Consider the following 20,354-nt stretch of genomic DNA (forward strand, 5'->3'; position numbering starts at 1 on the left):
TAAAAATGTTTGAAAGTTTTTTCATGCTACTAGAAATCTTTTTTTCCCCCTGAAAATAAGTTGCAGTGCATAATGTTGGCCACTAGATGGAGGTGTAGGACAGAATATAGTTTGGGACGTTTGCCTGTTCAGAAAGGAGAGGATCTCTGTGGGAATCTTGATAGTCATTCATAATGATATACACAAATATATAAAATATACAAACATATATTATTTAGGACAGTGGGAGAGACAAGTTTCGGAAAATGAGATCCCGTTTACATTTTTGTGTTTCCTTTAAAAGCCTTTCCATTTTCCACCAACTCTCCTTTTTTTTTTTTTCCCCACCTGTGCCCCCCCGCTTTCCCTTGCAGAAGAATATGTTGAAAAGTAGAAAATGTGCACAGCTAATCAATAGGGAAAATCAAGTAGGCAGACATAAAGCAGGGACAGGGAGGGGGAGGAGAGAGACATGGTGTGTTTAAAATCCGATGCATACTAATGACTTCCTCTTGTTTAATAAATGATGACCTCTGCTGTCTTCAAATAGAATACAGTTCGGAGCCTGAGAAAGAGAGAGAAACGCCGCTGTTTTCTGCTCCTTGATTTCCACATTTCCTCCCTCTATTCCTGCGTTCAGTTTTCATATCTCCCACCCCGTTCCTACGTTTTAACTTCTCCGTTCTCGTGAGTAAATTGCCACGAACCTGCAGCTGATTAGCAGCGAAGATATCCGTGTGATCTCCCATCTCCTCGGGACTGAAATAGAACGAGCAGAAAGCGCAGACGGCGTTTCTATATGTATATAAGTGTGGCGCTCGTGTGCTGTCAAGATTAAAGAGTCACATGGCCTCTCACTGTCAACAGCGAGGGCTCCTCTATGTGTGTGTGTGTGAGGAGGAGGAGGAGAAGGAGGAGGAAGATGTCAGTCAAGCTGTCAGGTTAACTGTTGATTAATGACGTGCTGGAAATATTTTATTGTATTCACCCACACACACACACATGCTTGCTCTTTTCTCTGGTACTGAAAATGTGCATCTCACCTGCAGAGAAGTCAAAGGTTGCGCAACGGGGTGACTATTTTCTCCTCCTTTTTTGAATCAGTTGTTTATGATAGAAGACAATTAGAAATGAAAACAGATTTACATGTAATATGACATCACATAAACTACTTAAGAATGTTTCCCCCCCCCTTAATCTTGCACCTTTTGCTCATTATCAGTGTTTGTGTTGGTCCCAATAAATTGCATTGAAGTTTTTGCTTCTAACAGGACAAAATGTTGAAATTTCAAAGGCTATAAATCCTTTTGGTCATTTATTGTATTTTTCAGGTAGACTAGCGGTTCTCAACGTGGGCGGTACCGCCCCCCAGGGGGCGTTCAGAGGACGGCAGGGGGCGCTGGCGGGCATTTTTACAAAAGGGGTGGGCGCTGGGATGCCTTTAGGGGGCGTTTGGGCGAAGGTTAACTTTACACCTTAAATGCACAACAATGCCAGTTTAGACTTTGAGCAACTTGGTAAAACTGTATTGTGTAACATTAAATCATGCTGCTTGGCTGAAACTGTATCGATGGCAGCTCTTCTTCTATTCAGTGTTTGTAGCTTCTGTTAGCTTCTTGGCGTAGCTCCGTTCTCCTGCTACTGGTAGCTAAAATCACGATACCCTCACTGTGTATCCCTCTGAAAAATGAACCCATTTAAATAAAGAAATTCCTCCATGGGTGATACCACGATAGAGAGCATTCATTTTATAGCGTTAACACCGGTGYTGGAAGTGGTCCGGTATGAAACGGGGGTGATAGAACAACGGTACCGCAGCACTTTTAAATTTCAATAATCAGAACGCAGAAATTGTTTCCGTTGTTTTAAAAGGTTTATGTCAGTCTGCCTTTTCCCCATCAATGCGCTTCCCGACCGCCCTGCACCATAGGAGCTTAACAAAAAAGACACGCACATTGCGCAAAACTCTGAAACGGGAGAAGCGGGACATAAAACGGAGCGACAAACTAGATGTGAATTATGGCATAAAAACAGAGAATCCAACGCTGAACAGTGAAAAAATCAACACATGATGTGAAACACATGACTATCATGCGGCGCAGCAGGTGATGAGTGAAGATTATTTGTCTTATATTATTCGTCTTTTAATGGATAAATGATAAAATAAATCTAGCAACAGGAAAGAAACTAAAGTGGACATAGTAATAAACCAAGAGAGGATAAAACTAATCAAAGGAAACTAAACAGAAATGAATGAAGAACAAAATGCAAGAATAAACTAAGAAACTAAAGTAAATACAGAGGAATAAACTGGTATGGCAAGACCTGTCAAGCAATAATTAATACAGAGGACTGTATGGCAAGAATAACAGACACTATTTCCACATAAAAGGTAAAATAATATTGTTGAAATGTCATGGGTTTGTTGAGACCACATCTAGTACTGAGAATAAATATATTTTACAGACCATAACAGTAAAGAACTGATCACTTATTTATGTTTTTAATTAGATTTGATATATTTATTTCTTCAATATYATTTYTCATGTCAGTGTTAATGTCATGAGGCTGATGACTCTATGACACTTTCAATTTGACTCATTAGGATTTGATTAAGAACCAGATTTGTTCTTTTTAATTTCTGTCCAGTAAAATTATTAATCTATAATCAATAGACAGATCTATATTAAGATATAATCCATGTTTCTGTCTCATATTTGTATGGCATTAAAAGGATCTGGAACTTTTGTTTTTCCACTGAAAGCTCTGGTTTGCACAATAAATGCCATGTGGGTGAAGTTTTATGGATGATACTCTGATGTCCCATTCTCCTGAAGGCAGCACAGAGCTGCACCACCAGAAACTGACAAACACTGAAGAGAAGARGAGCTATGATTAATGTAGTTACAGTTCTATCCATGTTTTAATGTTGCAGAGCTCAGTCGTTTGCAAATAGTTCAAAGTTTAAACTGGCATGTTGAACATCTTTTATCTGGCTATTTTGTGTAATATTTAACAACTAGAAAATGGCACAAAATAATAATATTTTTTCCGCTCTGATTGGTTGCTATTAGGCCTACCAATTTTAACTTGGATGTTCATTAAATTTTTTGTAGACGCCTGTGAAAATAATTTTTATTCCCATGACTTTTTTGTTCTCTGGGAAATTATTTTTGATGATAAATACAGAAACAAGCATAAAAATCAAAACATTTACAATAGTGATAGTAATATTAATGATATAATAATAGTCAGTGCAAAGTAGCCTGCAAATTCTTTGGTGGGGGGCGGTGAGGGACCTGGATAAAGGCTAGGGGGGCGCTGGCACAAAAACGGTTGAGAAACACTGAGCTAGACTGTATCTGGTAGTTTGGTGTTTTAGGGCAAAATCAATCTTTCACCAAATCAAAATTACAATATACAGGAAAATTGGGAGGGAGTGGAGGGGAAGAGCTTGTATTTGGATTGAGGGTGAAAAGAAGCAAAGCTGAGAAATGTTGTATGAAACACTAGCTCTCTGCCTTTTTCGTTCACCTGAAGCTTTCAACAAGAATCAGTTCTGTTTTATGTCAGAGAATTGTGGGTTTGTTGAGAAAATGAATTGCTTTTACGATGAATTTGAGAGGATAAGAGAAAAGAAACAAAAAGAAGTGAAAGTTGCAATAAAAATAAACTTTAAGGTAATACTACTTTTTTTTAGCTTACAGTTCAGTGCATTGCCTTATCTTCTCTTTAGGCAGTGAAACAGAAATAAACTGTAGAAACAACCCATTTTTGTAGGTGGGGATGGTTGTGGGCAGCAAGGATCTCCTGTAGCAGTCTGTGTTGCAGAAAATTGAAATCTTAAGAGAATTTGATTTACTTAATATCAAAAGTCTGGCTGGTAGCTTTAAATATATATTCAAGTCTGTTGATTTTTTTCATTCTATTCAAATTCAAAAAGCATTCAAGTTAAATATTTAGTACATTTCTAATTGATAGTATACAAATTAGCAATAAGATAGGACAATATGGCTAATTTTCAATAGCTAGAACAGACAATGACTCTTTGTCGAGGTCGTAAAATGCACCTAAAGTGAGCTGAGCAAATATTACAATCTGGTCTAATAAGTAAACTTAGCATAAGGTTTAGTTAGCTGTTCAATTCAGTTCAAATGTTAAAACTATGCTAATTACCTTATTAGCATATTCTTAGTAGCTCGTGTACAAGTTCCCTAAAACAAACTATGCTAGCTTGGCTAATTTCTTTTTTGTGTTACAGAAAAAAAACCCCAACTCAAAATAATTATAAATAAAACACAAACCACTGTTTATTATAGCATAGCTTAATTAGTTTGTGAAATTTAGCCACATTAGCTTATGATGTAATTCTTGCTAATGCTACTTTAGCTCCTGTGATTTATTTTGGGAACTCTCAGAGCTTCAACACATGCCATCAGAATATCAAATTTGTTCTTTTTTGGAGCAATTTACATAAGTGTACAAAAAATAAATAAAATATGTTACGTTGTTTGTCTGATGAATGGAGGCATAAAACTTCATTTTTCAATTAGACATGTCAGCTTGTGTAATTTGCTGGTAACGTTCTTCACATTAGGAGCCCTTGGAGCCCGTACACCTGCCAGAAAATATCATTTTCAGCATTCAGTAATGAAATATGCATCAAAACTAAAGCAGCTGATGATTTATTTTTCTTCCCTCCCCTCTACAGATCGAGAACCTCCAGGATCAGCTGCGGGATAAGGAGAAGCAGCTGAGCGGTCTGAAAGACAGAGTCAAGTCGTTGCAGACGGACACGTCAAACACAGACACCGCACTGGGAACGCTGGAGGAAGCTCTGGCTGAGAAGGTACACACACACGCACACACACGCGCGCGCACACACACACACACACACACACAGATGCACGTACACGAATACATGAACACCCACCGCTGGTCAGCCTCGGGTCAGCGCCCGAGCAAGGTTACATTAATAAAAGCTTTATGAGCAAAACCACCGACCACCCACATGTTGACCCGGTGACTCGGAATAAATGGAAATACACCAATAATTACACGAGCTGTCATTTTATTAAATTATTCACAGGCTGTTTTTGTAAAACACAAGGAGCCGACAGGCACGGAGCCACATGGCTCAGATTTACTCATTGATCACTGTTTATGTGTGAACATTCAGGTTCAAGACGATACTGCAGCACCGGATTTATGACTCTGCAGGCAGCTTTTTCAGGGGATTTGACTTTAACTCTCAGAAACCAAAATCTGTTATGTTTTAGCTTTCCTTTTTATACTCTTACAGATTATTATGTTATAAACTCAATCTTTTTGAGACTTTCACACACACACACAGGAAGCAGGTTTGGAATTGACCAGTGACTAATACTCACAGTGTCAGCGAGGTGTGTGATTGTTGGCAGGATGTCGGAGCTCACACACTCCAGCTTCTTCCCTTTTTCTTTTCTTTCCATTCCTTCCCTGCTTTCTGAAATGTCCTGTTTTTCAGCTCAAGCCTTTCAACATTTCTTCCCTTACCTTTGTTTATGTGCGCACTCTGGGTTCTTGCACCATTTCTTTCTTTTTTTTTTTAGGTGCGTGAACTTTTGTTCTTTTTCTTTAAACTGGCCACTGTGTTGTTCTGCAGCTATAGAAGTCAGCTTTTCTGTTTTAGTGCTTGTGAATTTTACGTCTTGCGCCAAAGCACATTACGTGTGTAAAATCACCGTTGGCTGTTAGATCCTGTCAAAGCTGCCATGTACATAAAGTTTAATGTGACACTTATTAGTACAGAAACTTGATATTGAGTGACTGTGAATGCGTCCTGGACAGTATGAGGTGTTTTATTCTCTTTTTCTCGTTTTTCACGGCCCCTTCACATTGTCTGCTTTCCTCCTCCTGTCTTTTGTAACTTAGCTCCGTTTCTGCTTTCCTTCCTCGTCTTTATTCAGGAGCGGATTATCGAGCGGCTGAAGGAGCAGCGAGAAAAGGAGGAGAGAGAAAAGGGAGACGAGATGGAGACCACTAAGAAGGAGCTGAAAGAGTTGAGAGAAAAAGTCTCTCTGCTCCAGGCTGAGCTGGCTGATCGCGAGGTACGGTCACCGCAAACATGTTGATTATGGTCAGAAGACATCAGAAGATATGCTATTAGTTTTCCCACGAACCTATTTGATATGCCGCAGGACAAAGAAGTAAAATCCCATTTAAATGTAGGTAATTCACAGGCCACAGCTAATGGAAACAATAATCTGAGCTGATTTTTTTTTTTCCCCCAATAGCGACTTTGTGAGCTAGGCAAGACTGCAGAACAGAGCCAGAGGAATACAAGGAGAGCGACAAAGCATTTTCTGGCTCCTTTTTCTTCGCTTTCACTCCACAGCTGCTGGGCAGCACAGCAGGAAAGTTATGGCTAGCTGAAGCCACAATTAATTAGAATGATTAGATTTCCAGGAGTCTTAGTTTTATAAGTGAATAATAAGGCTCAACATACCAGAAGTAAGTAGTTAATATGGAAATGCATGAGGGAATACATTGATGAGATGGACATTAATGCGCTCCGAAGATAGAAGCGTAGATTTGAAACCGTATAAATAACTAAAGCAATGAGAAAAATAAAATATACCTTTCAATTGTAGGTCGTGAGGAAATAGCAGGGAATATGCAAGGCTCTAAAATTATTTGAATGTAACCTGTGCAAACGCTGATAAAAGCAAACACAGGTTAGAAAACTGTGCTAGTCGCGGCGCAAGGGGAGGACAAGGGGAAAGTCACGTAAAGCTCGAGGCAGAATCAATGGCAATAATTTCTTTCTTTCACCTTTCTTGCATTTTAGTTGTGTCAAATGTACTCGTTTTCTCTTGTTCGCTGAAAATTAAAATGAGTCAAGAAACTCGCAGCTGTCAGATTTTGCCTTTGAAGAGTCACCGAGAGAGAGCCGCCGCTGTGAAAAGTCCTTTTTAAGCTAATTTTAGCGATCGCGGGGATCATAAAACCTGTCGGTTTGTGTCGTAAAGTACACAGAAAATCTCCCAAGAGAACAAGCATTCCTTTCTTGGCTGCCAAACGCCGACGTGAGGTTTGTCCTACAACACCAGTGTATACACAGACCTAAATATACTCTTGAGTAAGCAGGAAGGTTTCTCTGACCAAAGCCCAGTCAAACATGATGATCTGAAGTCTGAAGTTGGTAAGGTCAGTCATGGGTGAAATTACACGTCTGAGCATCTCTCCTTCTAGTCCTGCTGGTTTCTGTTTCACTGCCTCCACCAAAAGAGGAAAAAAAAAAAAAAAAACGAGAAAGGAACAGGAGAGAGGGAGATTTTTACGGATGGAGGGATTGAGCCTAAAAGTGAGAAAAGAGACAGGTCATGGGAAATATTACAACCAGCAGGGGACGGAGTTAATCATACGAGTGTGGAAAAAGGATAAATCCACTTTGAGCCACTTGACTTTAGGCTAAAGGGGCAAGACAGACCCTGGCCGTGTCACAGAATCAGACAACTACTGCACGGTCACACGATTTCGAAAAACTAATCAGCCTTGCATGCATAGCTGAGGACCGTGAGAGGAAACTGGAGCACCTGGAGAAAATCCATCCTGCAGCAAACAAAGCATGCAAATTTCACACAGAAAGGCCTCAGCTAATGTTCCACAGAGGAACAATCTCGTTGAGAGACGCTGCCAGGAAATATGCAGGTTGTGATATTTTTATAAGCTGAAATACTTCCGGGCTTAAATCGTTTTTTTTTTTCTTTCTCAGTTTTACTACTAGCTCTTAAATGCAAATGCATACATAATAGATGAGGTAGTAAAATAACTTTTTTCACTTTTTGTTGCTTTACAAACACCCGTGTAAGTTTAATCGAGACTTTTAGTGTATGAAATAATGTCCCAGGCTTTATACATGTGACTAATCGATGTTTAGTTTGTCATCTGAAGAGTGGAAGGAGATTTTCAGCGTCATACTGGAGGAAATGCTTTACTGCTGCAGAGACAAGGAAACTGGGCAGAGCTAAACTCAGAAAAGCATTTTGATTCCTTAAAAGACTGAAACTGTGGACTTTTGTAAATTACTTCTGTAATTTATAAAACGTTGACTCAGCCTGGGCGAATACTAATCTGCACCAGTTTCATTAAATACTTAGGAAAACCACATATTTCCCCCCCCCCCTCACTTCCCAATTATGAATTTCTTTGAACTTATGTGCTTCTACTGACACAAATAAAATATATTAAAGCTTAAAGCCTCAACACAACAAAAATATGAAAATGTTCAAGGGGAATCAATTCTTGATCGGCAAGCTTAAGATGCCTTACTTTGATGTTGAGAATAGAAATGTTCTCGCTATTGGAACAATTTCAAGGACATGTTTAATCTGTGAAAACAGTTTCATCCTAACAAATGTAAAAGTAGAAGAAATTTTCTTTAGGATTTCAGATTTCCTGTTGACAAAGTGTTCGTCCTGGTTACTATTTTACTGCAGACGTCGGTGTTGGACCTGAAGGAGAAAGCCTCCTCGCTCGCATCCTCGACTCTAAAGAAGGAGAACAGGCTGAAAAGTCTGGAAATCAACCTGGAACAGAAAAAGGAAGAGTGCATCAAGCTGGAGAACCAGCTCAAAAAGGTCCGCGGATGCTGTCCTAATAATGAAAGAGGATAAAGTTGCAGTTTTCTTTCCTAACTTATTTTCCCTTATTTCAGAGAAAGAGATGAAAACTTGTTTGTATGCTTGTGTGTGTGCGTGTGTGTGTGCGTGTGTGTGTGTGTGTGTGTGTGTGTGTTTGCGCGCGCGCGCCTGCATATCAAATATCTTTTCCCTCACAGCAGTCTGTAAAATGTGTGTGTGTGACAGCCTGCTGACAGCCTTACAGTCATTTTCACAGACTCTAGAAGACAGCACCACCATCACACCCTGAATGTGTTTTGCTGCGTGCGTATGTGTGTGTGTCTGTGTGTGTGAAGATGTGAAAAAATGTGAGAAACAGAAAAGAGGAATATGTATGAACGTGTCAGTGTATCTGTGGTGTTTCCCCTCATCAGCCTTTATTTCTTAGTCTTTTTCTTTTCCACACAATGGTCGGAGAAAAGACGCGTGACTTTCCGCCGTATTTCTTTCCGCCACCAAGAACTTCGTATATCGTCAGCCACCCAAACATTTCCTCTCCACGTAAGGAGCTGTTAAAATCGCCGTCCACTTCCAAAACTAATACGGGTTTATGTATTGTGGGACCAAGGCGTGCACGCACGCACACGCACGCACGCACACACACACACACACACACACACACACACACACACACACACACACACACACACACAACATCAATCTGTCCCAAGAGCAACATTTACGTCTGGGAAAACACACAGCTGTTCTAACCTCTAAGCTGGTTATAACCTGTTTTATTTTTCTTTGTTTTATCTATTTTATTATTTTTTATTTTTTCCCTCCTGCATCCAATTTTCTGTTCCATCAGCTCGGCCGAGCCAAAAGAAAGACAAAAACCACTTCGACTGGCTATAATTTGCCCGTTGAATTGAGCGGTATTACCACGTCCATGACAATTAAAATAAAAAACACATGCCGAGGTTTCAGCTTGAACTTAGCCCAGCTAAAAGACACAAACAATATTTCAGACTTGAATACGGCACCCTACACAGTCGTTTTCTGTGGAGGATGTGGAATCCTGCTGAAGACGATAAAAAAAAAGATATTCCTGTAACACAATCTCACTCTGAAAAATGTAGAAAACTTGGAACATTTAGCAAGAGTTTGTTATTTAATAAATCATTCGTAATCATCGTGCCCCTCAAACAATAATTAATGGAAGCTTAATGCTGCAGCTGTAACGTTTATAAGAAAAGAAGACCAGACTTGTTCAGTACAAAACTCGTTTTTGAACATTTGTAGATTATGCTTAATAGCCAGAATACGGTTTATGGGGGGGGGAAGGTGCTTATTTGCTGTATTATCTTTCCACAAAAAAACCCAGTCCAAATGTATCCTTAAACAGCCAAAAAATATAACATAAAATAGGACATTCATGGTGAATGTTTTTTAAACCGCCTCCCTCTGTGCTCTGATGAGAACATAGGAGCAGCACGGCCGCTCATTTGTTATAATTTTTATTTATTTTTTTATTTGTGGCTCCATTTGCCCCCTGAGGATGTATATTTTTCACCTCCCGGCACATCGGGCCAAGCACATTCATTCTGCGCCGAATGTTTTGATCCGCTCGTTTCGAAAGCCAATCCTCGGTTTATTTTTAATAGCAGTTTCTGTTCCAGGCTCAAAGCGCGGCAGCGGAGTCGCAGGCCAGCGCTGAACTTACCGAACGCATCTCGTCCCTGGAGCAGGAAGTGACCCGGTGTAGAGAGGAGGCCGGGAAGGCCCAGTCTGAGGTGGAGCGACTCCTGGAGATCCTCAGGGAGATGGAGAATGAGAAGAACGACAAGGAGAAAAAGATCCATGAACTGGAGAGGTAAGAGACAGGAATTAGATTAGGTACAAAAACAAAATAAATTCCTTTTTTTCCCTCCCCCCCACCAACATGGATCTAAAACGTTTTCCTTCCTGTTCCAACATAGAAGTGTGAAGAAAAAAAACTGGTTAATGTTAAGAAAAAACTCTTTGTTTTCCATTCACTCCTCATCTGCTCAGTTTCAGCCAACATAATGCCAGAGTTCAGGTTAAACATCTCGGTCTGAATAACTCATTATTTATCACTCACCACCTTCTTTTTCCCTTTTCCCTTTTCTCCTTTCCTTTTCATGCCATCTTTCAACTCTTCCCATGTGTGTGTTTGCACTTGTTAACAATCGTGCGACTTTGAATGTGTGCGAGCGCGATTACATTTGCTTGTGTGTGTGTGTGTGTGCGTGCGCTCATTTCACCTCAGAAACCCGTCAGCCCCTCATCTGTGGCGTCCACAGCAGTCGCAAAAGCAGGCCCCTCCCCCCGCTGCCTCTCAGCAGCCAATGGGGGGGCTGGTGTGGGACTACCTGGGCACGTGAGTGGCTGGTGGCCCGTGTCAGTTAGCTCGAGACCACTGCACGCTAAAACTCACTTTGCCTGTCAAGGGATCGAATACAAAGGCACGAAAATAACAATCCCCCATGTGGAAAAGTGACACAAGTAACACAAGTTATGATCTTGCAAAACGCCACATGTTTAACTTTAGAGCATTTTGTCACTTTACAGCCGCACGCGTCAACGCATTTTACTGGGATTTTGTCTCTACCAGCTTTGCAAGTCTAGCGATGGATACATTTTCACCCATTCTTCTTTGGAGGGTGGATTATATATATGTAATCACATAATATCCCAATAAAGTGTGTTGGAGTTTGTGGTTTAATACACCAAAATTGAAAAAGTTCAGGCCTGTGAATACTTTTGCAGGCAATTGTGGGTGATTTATCTGCAAAATCATTGCGTGGCTTCATCTCAAACTTTTATCGTTGAAATCAACTAAGGTTAAGCTGGCTGTAATTTATTATAAGCTGCATAAATTTTCAAAAGCACAGTCTAAGGGTATATATACGTCTTTTCCACATGGGCAGGGCTCAGTGAGCTTACTAATAACCAACAAAGAGTTGTAGCATTGGCTCGCTGCTAAGAAATCATTACTTTATTGCATATTTGGACAGTTATGTCTCTCAAATCCAGAAATTGGACTCACTTGTACTCTGACACACACCACACATTAGCAGAGGTTTGGGTCGTCTGTTACTGCGGCATGACAAGCCAAGCGGCTCCTAAGAGTTTGTAAAATGAGGCACAGCCTGGCACCGCTGCTGCTGCACGGCCTGACACTCTGAGCCTCTGTTCTTGTCAGTGATGCAACTCTTTTTATTTCGTTTTCCGTTCCACTTACTTTCAGCTGAGGATGCTTGACTTGCAGAGTTTTAACACATCGTTCTTCTCGTAGGAATCTCAATTGCTCACTAATAGTATGGTTTTTTTTGTTGTTGTTTTTTTTGTTTGTAGCAGCAAACTGCTGTTTCTAACCACCTTCCTATGTAATTTTAGATTAGTCACCTGTAATTTCTTCCAGAGCACACAATCTCTATTATGATGTCTTGTCTACGTGTTTCGTCTGTGCATGCTGTTCTAAATCTGTTCTACTTGTGTCCCTGAATGTTTCATGGACTATCAGATTTTAGGGTTTCTGATAAGTGGAAAAAGTCATTTATGGACCCGTTTTCCGTTCCATTTCCATCATGGAAAAAGGAGCAAAATCGTCATGGAAAACAAAAACAAAACAAACAGACGAAGAGTTTGAAAAAGACGTCCTTCCGTCCAAGAATCACCAGAATCTCTGAAAATAAAGTGCTGGCAAACATACATAAGGAATGTGTTTGGACTCTAATTTTATTGGTCTGCTCCTTTTGATATTTAATCTAAGAACTGATCACTTTTCCCATCTTTATCTGTGTCTTTTAATATGCTTACCATCCTTGTGATTGTAGGAATGTTATAGGTTATGTTGGTGGGACTCCCTGTCGTATCTCTTTTATGTGATATTCTTCTATTGAACGTTGGCTTATATGGTATTTATCTGACTCTAATAAACACCTGGACTTTTCAGGTTGTTTGAAAGACAGCCATAGGCAAAGAGAAGTATCTTAATTAAGCATAAAAGAAGATTTAAATACTTTGTTAATGTTCCAACAAAATCACATTGAAGCAGGCTAAAACAACAAACTTCCAGAAAAGAAAAGAGGGCTGCAGCATACTGATTTAATGCACATTCCTTTGAAAACTTCTGAAACCGCTGCGTCTTTATTCTCCAGATTAGGACTCTGATGAAAACAATTGTGAGTTTGCCCAATTAAAGCGAATTAACCAGTCAGTTCCACCCCTCTTTTTTTATTCTCTGTTAAGCTAAATTTGCTTTCAGAGCCCTTGCTTTGTGGACTGTTAGGCTTGTAGAGGAATCATCCAGAATTCAAATTTATTGTGACCCTTTCTACGTCATCTCACGCAACACTTTCCCACATCTTATAGATTTATCTTAAAATTCAAATGCCATTGTTTTAGTCTACAAGAACCAACTAACAGTTTGTTTGTTTTTTATCTCCGACTCCATTTCTTACCTACCAAGTTTATTTGCAATAACACTTTTCAGCAACAAGGCAGTTCCACGATAGAAACATAACACAGTAACCGAATATGAAACGAGCAACAAACGTTACATTTTGTCAAACATTACTTGCTGACGAAGACGGTTGCAGAGATAACGTGTTCAACCAAAAGCAAAGACAGTTCTCCATAATAGGAATTTTATTTGAATTAGTTACATTTTGTGCAGAATTTTGCTGTCTAAAACTATCCAAGAGTCTTGACAAATATTATGTTTTGACAGATTTGTCAAAACATAATATTGACAAATCTGGAATTAGAATGAACATTTTTATTTTAAAGTTCTTATTTATGTCTAAATATGACTTTGCACCTTTAGTTTAAATTTGAGAAAATTTAGTTTTGGGGCTTTTTGAAAACCCACAAATGCTTCTCAGGTTTTTCTCACTTTTACTGAAAAAAAATCAGTGAATTTGATTTGGGTCTTGCAGTATTTTCTCAATTGAATTTAGTGCTGAACGTTGACTGGATCTGGTCTTTTGTGACCAGTTCTCCTTCTTTCACATATTTTCAGTGTGCCTAAGATGACTTTAGGTAAATAGAAAATGGAGATTGTTATGCTTTTCTTCACAGAACACCTGAAATTATATTTACTTCTAAAGGCAGTTTATTGAACTGGATCCATTTGGCTTATCAGAGTCGATAAAATACACATCATGCATGACAAACGTTTTGAAAAATCATGAATCGTTTCTCTTCTACTTCACATTTATGATCTACTTTGTTGATCTTCCACCCAAATTTCTCAAAAACTCTTTTTTTTCCTCACTCCTTTCACTCTTTCAGTTTTGGCTCATGTAATTGTTGAGCCAAAATGCCTCTATGTATTAACATGTTATCCCAGCAGGATCCTTGCAGGTAGATATATTTTATTCCACAAGTAAGCTTTCTTAACCCTTCAGACCTGACCCAGAAATTTTACATGTACAGATGGGGAATTTATCCGTAGCTTTTCTGGGAATAACGTTGTGTCTTTTTGGGGCTTTTTGCCTGACAGGTAGCTAACAGGTATGTCAGAGAAGAATAGAAACGCCTCTGGCCTGCTCTTAAACTGGCCAGACCGGGGCTGACTCCGGGCTCCGGTCGAGCCGCGGAAACACGTCTAATAAAAAAAAAAAAAAAAAAAGTTCAACTGCAGTTTAAACACGAGAGCAACAAGAGCAAAAATCAGACTCTCTCTTCCCCTCTCGTGAAAATCCAGCTGTACTGGTACCAGATTATTTATTTCAGGAACTGGGACGGTAATTGGAGCAGACTAAAGTGACTTCACACTGAGGGGAAATGGAGCTGAAAATCTGCCCCAATGGCCAAAATAAAGGATTTGGAAGGACGAGTGGAAAACAGGGAGAGGGGGGAGCAGCAGGGGAAGTGAAAGAAAGGTGGTAGAGGAAGAAAAACAGAAAAGTCATTTATTAATGGGTGGAGATGCAAGAAACCCAACAGGGTTGGGGCAGATTTGTACCTCTAAGCGCAACTAATGAGAAATTCACAGATTTTTATAGCTGCATTGTTCGGCCATGGACCAACCTGTCTCTGGCATATTGTCATTAGCATGTTCTCAAGCATAAAATCACACTGGAGTTGGGGCTTTGCCAACTTAAGCATGTGAGCCGATTTATGGACACTGGGAAATTACTTTTTAATTTTTGTGTTTTTTTATACCTTGAAAGTTGCATGAAATTCAGTAAAGGCTCTCAGATCCCCAGAGTGCATGCTGTCAGTGTGGGAATTTCAATAACCAGCGCAGTTCATTCAAGAAATAATAATATTGAACTTGGACCCATCTCATGCTTTGATTGGCTAATTTACTGCAGTTTTATTGGCATAGGGGTGATTTGAGGAAAGTAGGGCTCTCATTACTTAAATGTTAATTTACAAAATAGAGCAAGAAGCCATCTGGTGACTGTCTGCCTGCCTGCCTGTCTATCTGTCTGTCTGTCTGTCTGTCTGTCTGCCCAGTCGTGTCTGTCTCTTTGTATAAATGTCCGTCAGCTGTCTCTCTTTGGTTAATGATGTTTCTCTGTCAGCTCTGCTGTCTTTCCTGTTCTTTGAAGATCGATCAAGCCGGCTAACCCAGTGCTCAACTCTTCTTTCCCCTCTCTCACCTTTCCCTTTTCCTTCTCTCCGTCTTTCTTTTATCTTTATGATGCCACGCTTTCTGCTGCGCTACCCAGTCTTGCCTCAAGGTTAGTACCGCACGCCTATCTTTCTTCCAAAGCCCCTGCTCCCTGCACTTTTTTTTATTTTTACTTCTTCATCTCTCTCCTTCATTGTCATACTGCGTGTCCTTCCATAGAGACACTCTTTCACTCTGTCATAAACTCCGCGTCTAATAATTCTCATCATGTCTTTCATGTCTTTGAAGGAGACACCTTGACTTGTTCTTCACTCTCTGTCACATCGCCGCCTTTTTGAACAGGAAACATTGCTGTTTCTTTCTCTCTCTCTGTTATATAACACCTGCCCTGGTCTCTTTATCATTTACCATCGATACCAGCAGTTTTTGTCAAAAAATAAAAGTTAATGTAGTTACAGTTAACTACATTAACTATAACTATAACATCTCTGCCTTCGATAGAGATGTTCAGCCTTTTTCTTTGTGGACAGGTTCTTATCTTGCCTTGTCTGTAGGTGTGTCTAAGCTCACAACCACTATTTCTTTTATTAAAAACAGGTACATTTATTATATATTTTTTAATATATTAAAAGTAGGTATTTAGCTTTTCTTTTTTAGAGATACTTGAAAACATCCACATTAAGACTGATTGCTATGAGTTCTGCACAGCATGTAGTCCTCAAGATAAAATGTGTTTTTTTTTTGTTTGTTTTTTTCTGATTAGAACATTCTGCTGCCTGATATTCATAAAAATACTGTAATATAACAGCATCGTTTGCAGCCAAGACCTAAAATTTTCTTTGACTTTTAGGGACTTCCATCTCCTCTCCAGAGGTCACCATCTAATGACATTTCAGTATGTGATATCTGGGGTCTGAATATGCTCCCGTTTTACAGACATATCGAAATCCTATAAACTTTCTGACCTACACATTGCAATCAACCACATAATAACCACTTCTTCCTTCTGGTTTTTACATAAATCTCCTGTTCTGACTGTTTTGTGCGCTCAGACGTGTTGTTAAATATCCACAGTACCAGCCCTTCCTTTGCTGTTTTTTTTTTTTTTTTTTTTCCCCCACCAACTTCTAATGCCATGAGTCCCCTGGCATCTTGTCTGCCTTTTCATTGCCGGTTTTCTGCAGCTTTGTGATTCCACTACAGAAAAGGGGGAAAAAAGCAAGCAAAAAAGTTAGTACTATCTCACTTTCTGCTAGATGACAGAGTGTTTTTTTTTCTTCCTCTCTTCTGTATTTTCTATTTCGTGTTTTGATCTGAGCTGAGAAACTCAGCAAACGTCTGACTTCAAGGTTTCCAGAGCTTAAAACGGGATTGCAGGGCTTCTCTTTGTTTGCTCGCTTGTATGCATGCGAGTGTGTGTGTGTGTGTGTGTGTGTGTGTGTTTGATCTAGTGGAGGTCCTGAGCGTTGAGGTTGTGCAGGGATTTGTCAGCTTTTGGATGACAGCAAGTATAGGCCCGCTCACGCTATCACAAAGTAAGCATAGTGCTTTTTTTTTTTTTTTTCCATTATTGTTGTTGTTTCGTGCTGCACACATGTACAAGAACACATCTGAGAATGAATTTGGCAGCAATTAGCTGAAAACCCCAAAGCGCTGAAAACTGCTGAGATGTAACTCATTAAATTCACTCACACTTTTAAAGAAAACGAAGAAGCTTTTGTTGGTTCAAAAATAAAAGTCTGCAGTGGAATTTACGCTGCTCATTGCTTCTATTTTTACTTTAATATTAGAATGTAATCAACGCTTTGGTTTTTTTTGTGTGTGTTTTGCATGCAATTAGAAGTACTTTGTTGTTATTTAATGTTTGAAGTCAGAGCAGACTCCAGTGGTTTTGGTGTCCGAGGCAAGATTGCGATTTGTTGTGTAGAAAACCTGAATGTTCCTGTCTTTGTTCCCCATGTAAACAATATTCACCACCAAATATATTTTATTTCACAGCTTTGGGACAATAATCTAAGATGGTGAGGAACGGGTGAAGATCAAATGCGTAACAAAACTGTATTAAAAAGCGAAACTTTGTAGTTTTCTGTTTCTGTGCTGCTTTATTGGCACATGTGTGGACAGAGGCAGCAAATATTTCCTCAGTGCATCTGTCCAGAACAAATCTAGATTACATTTACCTGTTGCTGAACGATAAAAGCAAAACAAGAAGCCGAGACAGACTCCTTCATGACTTGAACATGACATTATGAAGATGAGAAAACAGATTTAGAAAGGAAAGGACTTAATGAATGATTTAGAAGTGTGTTGACCTAAGGATGCCAATTGTCCGCGCAGTTTTTAAACATTTGACTTTTGGGTTTTTATGATTTTTGCCAGCTTCATTACAACACTTCCCCCTGTGCTTGGTAGCAAGGTAAACTTGGATTTTTCCAGTCTTGTTAGTCACGGTTGCTTGATTGGTATTTGGGGAAGTTGAGGAGAGCAGATGTTTTCTTGTAGATATTTCTCAACTTATAAAGACATATGGACAACTACCTTATGTTTATTTATCCTTCCCATTTTGTGTGACAACTCCAAACACACACACGCACATATACACACACACACACACAAAATCTGCTATATTTATACCCAAGAAAAAAGAAGAAAAGTCGTGAATTACTGAGTAGAAGTCACTGGAAAATCAGATAGTCATAAAGTTTACATTTTAGAAATTGCTTTACTTAAATTCGTTGCAAGAGGATTGCGGGTTGCCAATGAATTTGTTGTTTTTGTTACTAAAATATATATATTTTTTAAGACTTCTGCCTTATTTTTACCAGAGGTGTCAACAAATGTGGCCAACATTGCATGCACTAATTTATTTACTCCTAATCTCTTTTCTTCAGTCATTAATGAATTTATATAGCAAGTTGTTTTCTTCTTTATCTTTAAAATTTTTTTTATAAGGTTTATTACCACACTATATAGTTGGTAAGATGTGTCTATTATGCTTTGAATCATGGTTTTTAATCTTCTTTTTCTATAACGAGAAACCCAAATTCATATTTTCCTCCTTTTTTTTCCAAAGGAAGTACCGAGTTCCCTGCGGTTAAAAGGAAATGCTTGATGTTAATTTTGGGCAAACTACTAGCAGTAAACATACATGAGGCCCACAAGCATTTTTTGATCAAATATTTATACAGGAGTCCAAATGTAATATTAATATCACCTTTATGTGGCCGCCCGAGTATGAGCAGCATGCTAATGAGGGCGGTTGGAAAGTTTACTGAAATTTCTCAGATTGCACGTGTGTTTTCCTGCTAATTAAAAGCAATAATCTGTATTTTTCACTGCCATGAAGTTTAGTGTTTTTCTTTTTGTTTTTTTTTAAATGTTCTCTGTATTTGTTTGCAACAAGTCCAAAAGTGTTTTTATGTGTTTCGGAGGGATTTAAATCCAAAATATCTAAAGACAAGTATACCAGTGTGGGTTAATCTTAGCACATGTTATATATTTACTGAGGATCCCATCTTGCTTGTACAGTATGTGTTTACATCTGTGTGAATCTTGGCACATGGACATTGGGTGTTTGCGTTGTGTTATGCGTGAGTTTGGTTTTTGCGTGTGGTCCGACCCAGAGAAATTCTCTCCGTGCGTCGGGAAAACGTTTTAACCGTGCATGTTTGCTCTTTGCCTCTGTGTGTGTGTGTGTGTGTGTGTGTGTGTGTGTGTGTGTGTGTGTGTGTGTGTGTGTGTGTGTGTGTGTGTGTGTGTGTGTGTGTGCGCGTGTGCGTGTGCAGGTTCCCATGTTGTGTTTACAGCGCTGCGGTTCGGGAAATTCTCCTGTAATTCCGGTTCCTCCAGCAATTAGCTTCAGTTGTCTCAAAATTATTTTTGCAGGAGGAAAGAAGCAGATATTTTACATATTTAAACAACTTTGAAGCAGTGGGCTGCAGATGAACGGGGCCACTGGGTTTACAGGGCAGTGCTACCTGGAAACCCCCCCCACCCCAAAAAAAACAGCTCCAGTGAAAGTTTATTCCTATCAGAGAAGTATTACTTTTAATATGTTTTATCTGTTTGGGCTGTGTATCACAGTAAAACAGTAACAAGGACCAAACATTATATAAGAAAATAGATTTCAGCAGGAAGCTCAGAGATCATAAATTTAAAAAAAATTAAGCATTGCATTTAATTTAAAGAATGATGCAAGAATTGCCTTAAGCATGTAACAAGCCAGTATGTCAATCTCATTATATGAATGTCTGCAGGCCTACCTAAAGAACTTCAAATCATCAGTAACTTTTAAGTTAAGCTGTTCAATTTCTACTTTGAAGTTATAAGTCATAACATCCACATATTTCAGAAAAATCAAAGGCTATGACCCTTAAAGCTCACCGTTCCCATGCAACCCTTCATTTAATGTGACTTCTGTGCACATTAAGCTTAATAAAAAAAACTTTTATCCTGTTATAGAAGTAACACACATGCAGGAGAAAAGTGCAGGACTGCGTCTTACTACCGGTGCGCCTGTCCTCTCATCTGGTGTGGCTCCACTTGAGCGACTGGTGGCGTGTATTTGGTGTCTAATGGGATCTATAAATTCCTACTGGCGCATTTAACTACCTTATTAGAAAATATTAGTCAGAATGGCTAGCCTTACACCCCACTTGGTTTGCACTGCTACCACTGTGTTATTTAAAGCCTGAAGTTTTACGCTTTGGGACAAATAAATGTACTCTGACCCCTGCGGCCTGCTTTGTCCAACTCCGTTTCATTTTGATAAGACATACCATACAGACTGGTTTTTGTGAGGTTTGTCTTAATCAAATCATGAAATGCAGTAAACATTAACCACAAACAGCAAAACAAATTTCTTGTTTGGAGGGCGATCGGTTAGTTTAGTTTGAAAATGTTTAGTTTTTTTGACCTGCAGATCGCTGGTTAGTCAGTTGAGGGAGTTCAGTCGCTGCCAAAACTTTCAAGGAGACAGATTTGAAAAGTGGGTCAAAACAGCCAGTTCAGGTGAGCTTAAAAATATGTCAAAATATTACAGCCTGGTATTTAAACAAATGTTCATTGTCCTTAAAAAGCAAGGAAAAAATAAGTGTGAAAGCAGAAAGAGTGTTGAGTCAATGGGAAAATTGTTTTCCACTTGCCTATACACTCTTATATAT

At 39.2% G+C, this 20,354-nt stretch overlaps 1 protein-coding gene across 15 annotated transcripts in view; it reads left to right on the top strand.

Moving 5' to 3' along the window:
• LOC103459282 (ELKS/Rab6-interacting/CAST family member 1-like) overlaps nt 1-20,354 on the top strand; it is a 126,387-nt gene that overhangs the window by 35,491 nt on the left and 70,542 nt on the right. For 5 of the 15 annotated variants that reach the window (XR_001776221.1, XM_017302870.1, XM_008400730.2 and 2 more), the window contains 6 exons: nt 4,691-4,828; nt 5,928-6,068; nt 8,460-8,600; nt 10,262-10,455; nt 10,873-10,983; nt 15,290-15,301. Coding sequence is in view for 12 of the 15 variants with exons in the window: in XM_017302870.1 (XP_017158359.1) it covers nt 4,691-4,828; nt 5,928-6,068; nt 8,460-8,600; nt 10,262-10,455; nt 10,873-10,983; nt 15,290-15,301 (737 nt within the window). In the remaining 3 variants the exon portion in view is untranslated. The remainder of the gene's footprint in view (nt 1-4,690; nt 4,829-5,927; nt 6,069-8,459; nt 8,601-10,261; nt 10,456-10,872; nt 10,984-15,289; nt 15,302-20,354) is intronic. The other 10 variants (XR_532714.2, XM_017302867.1, XM_008400736.2 and 7 more) reach the window with 2 other exon arrangements.

This window comes from Poecilia reticulata, linkage group LG23 (genome assembly GCF_000633615.1).
Source record: "Poecilia reticulata strain Guanapo linkage group LG23, Guppy_female_1.0+MT, whole genome shotgun sequence".
NCBI classification, from domain to species: domain Eukaryota; kingdom Metazoa; phylum Chordata; class Actinopteri; order Cyprinodontiformes; family Poeciliidae; genus Poecilia; species Poecilia reticulata.